This window comes from Atta cephalotes, assembly GCF_000143395.1.
Source record: "Atta cephalotes unplaced genomic scaffold scaffold00013, whole genome shotgun sequence".
Taxonomy (NCBI): domain Eukaryota; kingdom Metazoa; phylum Arthropoda; class Insecta; order Hymenoptera; family Formicidae; genus Atta; species Atta cephalotes.
In genome coordinates, this window is record NW_012130077.1 from 4,589,890 (window position 1) to 4,597,772 (window position 7,883).

General features: G+C 28.0%; 1 protein-coding gene and 1 non-coding gene across 2 annotated transcripts in view; both read left to right on the forward strand.

Annotated features, from left to right (window-relative positions):
- Positions 1–4,572, forward strand: part of LOC105617704 (putative mediator of RNA polymerase II transcription subunit 26) — a 21,934-nt gene extending 17,362 nt beyond the window's left edge. Inside the window, exons 2-8 of the mRNA XM_012199259.1 lie at positions 488–712; positions 921–1,099; positions 1,432–1,729; positions 1,854–2,297; positions 2,508–2,735; positions 3,596–3,872; positions 4,100–4,572. Coding sequence (XP_012054649.1) covers positions 488–712; positions 921–1,099; positions 1,432–1,729; positions 1,854–2,297; positions 2,508–2,735; positions 3,596–3,872; positions 4,100–4,197 — 1,749 coding nt within the window. The 3' untranslated portion in view covers positions 4,198–4,572. The remainder of the gene's footprint in view (positions 1–487; positions 713–920; positions 1,100–1,431; positions 1,730–1,853; positions 2,298–2,507; positions 2,736–3,595; positions 3,873–4,099) is intronic.
- Positions 3,332–3,413, forward strand: Trnal-aag. Its single transcript has one exon. It is a non-coding gene; the product is annotated as a tRNA-Leu (tRNA).
- Positions 4,573–7,883: the final 3,311 nt, after the last annotated feature.

The following is a 7,883-nucleotide window of genomic DNA, read 5'->3' on the forward strand; positions in this document are numbered from 1 at the left end:
TACTCTCTCTCTCTCTCTCTCTCTCTCTCTCTCTCTCTCTCTCTCTCTCTTTTGTAGATAAAAAATGAAAACTTTATATGTAACCTATTTCTGTGATATCAATAACTATCTAATTTTTAGTATGAATAAGGAAATTACTGGTATTAAAATTCTAAAAATCAATTATCAATACAGATGCAAACTTTACACAATATCTCTTTTATATAAATAAATCCATGATAATCTTTTTTCTATTTTCTAATAAGATTTAATTATTGATATATAATATCTATAGACAATATATATATATAAATGTAAATGTAAAATATTTAAATAAAATAAATTTCTTAAGTTAATTAACATAATATATTTGTTAATATAACATAATATATTTGTTCTTTAATGTTTTGAAGATGTGCAGCAATAGCATTAAAATACACGAAAAAGTTATCTCTTTCTTAAAAATATTACTAATGTCTTAAAATAAAAAAAATTATTTTATTTGTAGGAGCCTATCGAATCAAAGGATTCTCTACAAAGTCTCGCTACGCCAGCAAAGAAAGAAGTTGAGCCGGATACTAAGGATATGAAAGCGCAAGAGGGAGAGAACAATTCGAAATCTGACAGCGAGAACGGTGATCATGATGATGATGACGATGATTATGATGATGATGAATTCCCTCCTGTGCACATCAAGCTTCCTCTTCAATTGGATCTTGATGATATTGCAGGCGTAAATATATATTATTTTCTTATAATTACAAATTCTTATAAAAACAAATTTTATTTTCTTCTATAAGTATTTTAATAATTATTGATAATTGTTATATAAAATTATATATTGTACACATATAGTCTTATAGCGATAGTCTTTTAATAATTCTTAATTTTGTAAGAATATTGACCTGTAAATCGTATCTTAAATTTTGATTATTTTCTAGACGCTAATTCAGCAAGCTCGTAGCAGAGTTTCTTGCGTAGTTGAAAGACGACGAGCCGACGAGGTGATGGACGGAACCAGTGACAACGGTTTAGATAACAGTACCGATCCGCAGCGTTTCCAAAGACTGAGTGGCGAACGAGTTGCCATTCTTTGCGAATCAGGCAATCCCAACCAAGAGTAAGTAATAATCAAAAGAGACACATGTAAATTGCAAAAAATAATTGATAATTTAGTGAGTGTAATATATTAAAATTACAGAACATTTAAATTATTTAGCTAATATAATATGATTTTTAAATTATTACTTATTGTAAATGCGAATGAGATATACGATAATAAAAGATTTCCAATTACAATATTAAAAAATATTAAAAAAATGAATAAACAATGCCACAACAAGATCTTGTTTAACTCCATGGCTATAAAATTAAATATTCTTAAATTGTAAATTATTATATAGATAAAACAATAGAATATAACAAGTAATGATTGCATGGCTTTTATTGTAGGCAGCAAGATCAAGAAATGCTTACCCCGATCATCGTGCCCCTAGGCACTGTACAAATTCCTCTTCAGTCCCAGGAACCTAACCCTGGTTATCATCAATATCAAATACACACTCAGTATCAAGTTCCCGATATGCAACAATTGCCGCTTAGCGACCCACGAGGATTGAATCACATCCCGCCGGGTGTACTTCCTCCTGAGCTTCGTAACCTTCCTCAGTTGACTATGGAAATGAGACCACCTCGAATGGGTCCGCAATCGCCCATGATGGGACCTCAAAACAATCCGATGGGACCTCAAGTAAGTTTTATTTATCACGTAAACATGAACGAATTATATATTGTATCATCGTGAAAAAAATTTATTTATTAATTTATTTATTTAGCACATCAGTGCCAATATTATTTAATATTTATATGTTTAGATCGAGATGCGTCAGATCCCTATTGAACTACGTCATTTCCCAATGGATCCGATGAGAGGAATGCGACCGATGGCTCAAGAGCCTCGTCAGGAACCGCAGATTTCAATGGTGTATCAGCAGCAGGCAGAACAAGTCCCCAATACTTATAACCAGGAACAAGGTCCAGCCATGATGCCACCGCCTCCTCCTCAACCCGAGGCGCAAGAACAAGATCCAAGAATACAACATATGATACCACCTATGATGATCGCACAGACCGAACAGAGACCACCTGCCCCACCTCAGGTTACGCCTGAAAAGCCACGCTCTCCCTTCCAGGGTATACCTATAGAAATTAGAAGAATAATTCAGCAAGTACCGTTAGAGATTAAGAATATCATTCAACATATTACTGGCGAAGCTAGGGCAATCCCGGTTCAAGTACCAGAGGGAGCACGTCGTGAGGTAACTTGTTTATTCGTCTTGTAGATAAAGCATTTTATTTGGAAGAAATTATATTTTTTATAAACAGATGCAGTTCATAATACATTTTACTTAAAATGTGGATTATAGTTTTATTACAAGGATAATGACAAGATCTTTATCCGAAAAATTCTAAGGCGTATAAAACACCATTAACGTATCACGTTCGTAAATATATTATAATGCAAACAGGAACTCAAACCATTTCCGGAAGGTGCACGGCCAATACCATTAGGACCATTCCCACTTCCGGTGGAAGTGAGAAATTTGATTGAGCATGGAAACATTGAAGGTCGTCAACGCCCGGACAGCAATGAAGAGCAACAGGAAGCGAAACCTTTCCCAGGTCCGGAGGATGATAGCGATGAAGTAGAAAGAAACTTCCCTATTCCTATAGAAATCCGCAACATAATTCATCAGGTAAAAGCATATATATTCATACATATATGTATACATCAACATTGATAATTAAGATTATTTAATAATCATTAATTTAAAATTAATATAAAATCTATTTAAAGAATGTTCTTATTAGATTTTTTTTAAATAATAAATTATAATATATAAATAAATTTTTTAAATAATAAATTATATATAGTTTATTACGTCAGGATTAAAAATAATGTATATTATTTATTTATATATATAACAATATGAATGTTCAAAAAATTATATAATATAAAAAACATCTCAAAATCATATAATACAAAAGATATGTCTAGAAATACATTTTTATTAATGATAGATATTAAATAAAATTCAGAATTAAATTACTATTATTATATATTATATATATTATATTATTATATATATTATTATATAGATTATTATGTAGATTATTATGTAGATTATTATGTAGATTATTATGTAGATTATTATGTAGATTATTATGTAGATTATTATGTAGATTATTATGTAGATTATTATGTAGATTATTATGTAGATTATTATGTAGATTAAATATATAGACATAAATTAGAATCGATGATTGAACATTTCTGAAAAAGAAGGTAACTGGTAGCGTGGCCGAGCGGTCTAAGGCGCTGGTTTAAGGCACCAGTCTCTTCGGAGGCGTGGGTTCGAATCCCACCGCTGCCAATCTTTTGCTCAGAGATTTATTTTCTGAAGATAAAATTATGTAAACTTGAGACTCTTCGGAGAAAATTTGAATAACCATTTTGACAAATTTTATCTTTATTTTTTTCTTTTGAAACAGATATAACTTTATGTGACTTATTTTAATAAAATAATCAATAATTAATGGATTTCTGAAATTTTAGGTTGTAGAAGGTCGTGCTTTCCCGATTCCAAGATTTGCGTTGAGACCGGTCAAGTCTTTGGAGGTACCAGTAGAAGCACATGCTGAAGTAACTGATGGCCAGTCCACTGAACAACAACAACCTGAACATCGAGAACAAGAGCAGCAACAGACGGTACATATGATAAGTATTCAACAGCAACAAGAGCAGGAGCAGCAACAGCAACAGCAACAGCAACAACAACATCAACAACAACAGCAACAGCAATCTATGCAAGAGGAGGAATCCCGCCCACATTGTAAATAAAAGTTTATTTGCTCTAAATTCGAATTTCTACATTCTTAAAATTTCTTTTTTTTCTTAGATTATATTTTTACTCTTAATTTATTTTTAATAATTGTTTGTTATAAATAAAATAATTAAAATATGAGATAAAAAAAACATTGAACTTAAATATATATATATATAATAGTTTAATATTAGAGAATTCAAGTATATTATTAATATTTATCTGTCTATTTACAGATGTGCAACCACGTTCCGTACGTTCCGTACCAGATGAAGTCTTCCTGCATCGTCGCGAAAAACGCGTGCGTCGTTGCGCCTGTGATTGCGCGTGCTAAAGAATTTACTATCATTCATTAGACGGAACGAATTCTCAAAAGATTCCGTCCAAAATAAAATTACAAAATCTAAAAGAGCGTGCCGTTCGCACAAACTTTGGTCAAACGTTTTTAACGATCTTGGTGAATAAAGCAAAACGCAAGGAAAATAATTGAATATTCTATCATCAGTGCAACCGCCGCTGCAAGTTCATCGAATTATTGAGAGATTGTATTAAATTTTCCTAATTCAAAATATTTTTATTATTACTTTTATAACAAACTACAATATCTGAGTAACTTTCCTTCAGATTATCCCAGATTTCGCTTGGGAGAAAACACTTGATAAAAAACAAAAAATTTTGAATTATATTACAAATTGCATTTACGATAAAATATTGTATGAAGTGGATAGTATTTTTATCCCGCGCGGTAGATAAGTTAATCAAAGCATACAGTTGATGATTAAAAATAAGTATGCTTATCGAGGAATAATATCTCAATTTAACGACATGTAATTGATTTCAGAATATTTTTCTTTCCCTATTGGCCAACAGTACGAGATTAAGACCATTTTATAAACATAACAGTTATATTCGTTGAGGTATCAACAATCTAAGAATTGTTGATGGGAGTGATATTTTCTAAATTGATTTAATTGCCTATATCGTAATTGCCTATATCCTTTTCATAGAGAGAAAGAATGCGAAGATAGTTTAGAAATCTGTGATTTTCCTAGACAAATCCCTGTGAAAACATGCTTCTGATAATGCTATACACAGACATGCATGGTCAAAATAATTAATAATTAAAATTTCTGTACAATATCTTTTACATTCCGTTATTAAATGTATTTTTGTTTATTTCCTTATTATACCCCTGTCTCCTTCAAAGTGATAGAGAAAAGATGAGTCTTTTATACAGTGTAAAAGATAATTTAAACCTCCTAAAAATATTTTTTGAAGCAACACTTTAGTTTAACTGATTATTATTTACAAATATATTCCTATACATTGTTTACGCCTATCGAAAGATAATTTAAGTTTTTGTGTTTTATTGATTTATGTTCTTTATATATTACGTATTTTTTTCTTTCTCATAACAAATAATAAAGTGATACAATTGATTAGACTTGTGAATTGATAATATAATGCAATTCTTGCAATAAATCTGAACATGTACGTGATAATATACATATAATAAATAAATAAATACACATACATATTTAAAAAATATGAGAGAAAGGAAAAAGAAGTTTATTTCAAGTAAATTAAAAAATCAATTAATGTCTATTAGTTTTTCTGTTTTCTTTAATCTCCGTCATTACTTATAATTAATTATGAAAATAATAATAATTAAAAATATATATAATGTATACAAGGGATAGCAAATAACAAAATAGTGTCTGCTTTTACATATACATACATATATAATAACAAATATGCACAATAAAACAGAAACGTAACCATAAAAAAAATTTAATTATGATTAATTGTATTACGAGTATATATATCGCATGATGAGATTTAAAATAATCAATAAAAACAAATTGTTATAGGAAAGAAAACAGATTTTTAAAAAATGTTGCATTCTCAAATTATTATCCTTTCTTTTTACTACTTTTTTACTTTTTTATTAGATGTTGAATATATTTTCTCCGCCTTGCGGTTGTGGATTATTTCAATTTTTGGTAATATAATGTAATGTTATATAACATAAATATAACACCTCAACTATCAAAAAAGAAGTTTGCAACATTCTCGATTTTTTTGGCATCAATAAAGCGTTCCATCAGTTTCATGAAACTTTGTGTTTTGTAAGCATTACGCAGAATGCGGAAATTGTGATATTTCTTGTCCTTACTCGGGAACATAAATGTGAATGTATACGTACAATTCAATGTGATCGTATATCATTATTCATCTTTTTTTACGCAATCCCTATAAGCACATAATATTATTTATTAAGTATTATTTTAAGCATATTCTTAGAATATTAAATGTAAAACTTTTAAATAATATTACTAAAATTATACATTATTAAATAATATTCTTGAAATAAATGGTTATATATCCACTCTTGATAATATTATAATTGTATGATTATTATATAAAATATGCAAATTGCACTTATATAAAAATTATATTAATAAGTATTTTAATAATATTCCAGTGATATTAAAGGCATAATACCAAGGATATTATGTAAAGTGGATATAATGTATCTATAAGATATTCTCATAATATTAAAAAATATTATAAAATATTCTCGAAATATTATAATATTATTTTAATTTTTTCCAATAATATTTATATAACATTTTAAGAATATTTTGCGTTTATAGGGATTATGCAAGTCAATATAAAAAAATATATGAGTTTGAAAGTCATAATGTTATAAAATATTTTTCAAATTGCTCAAATTAATATTAATTGATCATTTTTATTTATAGAAAATATAAAATGATTCTTTGCATTGTTCATATTTTGTACAAAAATGAAATTTATCTATCAATGTTTAGTTTAATTTATTTTTAAAATGACATCAGAATGTAATGTTATTTTTCATTTACTAAAATTATAATAATTATGATAATCATAATTTGAGAAAAGTGATGCACAATTGAATAATGTTACCCCGAAAAAATGTTACATTTTTAAATTGAAATAAAAGAAAACATTAAAATCTAAATTGATCATTAAAAGATCATAAAAGCTATCACAAGGTAACAATGAAATTTTATATATATATATTAATCATTTTACATGTATACATCGATAAACATTTCGAACATGCATCTGATTATCTTCAGTATCAACGTTAAACAGAATTTCAACGCTACTTAAATATATGTTACGTTGTTACTAATCGTCTACAATTAAAATATTTATTACAAATTGTTATATCATTATTATTATCAATTGTATGTCTGTTTAGAAAGGATTCTTTGTCGATACATAGCTTAATTTAAGCTTTATTTTCTTTGTCTCTTTAGTACTACGTACATGTAAAGTGATTTAATATATACATAATTGCATTATTACTTTGCAATAGCTTTTATGCTCCTTTATCAATTTTAACTTTAATTTTAATGGAAACCATTATTTGAAGAATTATTTAAAAACATTAAAATTTTTCTATAATAATTTTTAAAAGTTATATTTTTTTTATATTATTTTTAACGAAGTAGAATAATCCTATGTAATTATCTCACAAAAATATAACAAGAAAACCTTCTATATTGATTCAAATTTGACACAGTGAAAAAAGTTACATATATGATATATGCAATGTTTTTTTCCAATGTGCATGCGTTAATATATAATAAATATGTCACTTGCAACGGTTTTTTTAACCTGTAAAGTTATATTAAGACGTCTTTTATATATTACATGTTTCAGTTATCCCATTCTCGAGAAAAAATTAGAAGACGTTTACAAATTGGATACACTTGGTATTAGTAGTGTACGAATGAAAAAAAACGAAATATTTTTTTCGCTTACTTGGCTTGGAGATGTTTTAACAAGAACGGATGTTTTTGCAGTCAGTTTTTACAGCTATTCCACTATTTTACATTTATTTTTGTGTGTGTGTGTGTGTGTGTGTGTGTGTGTGTGTGTGTGTGTGTGTGTGTGTGTGTGTGTGTGTGTGTGTCTTGTTCTCGTCTATATTAATTTAATTAACTTCTTATTATTAGTTATAGTAGT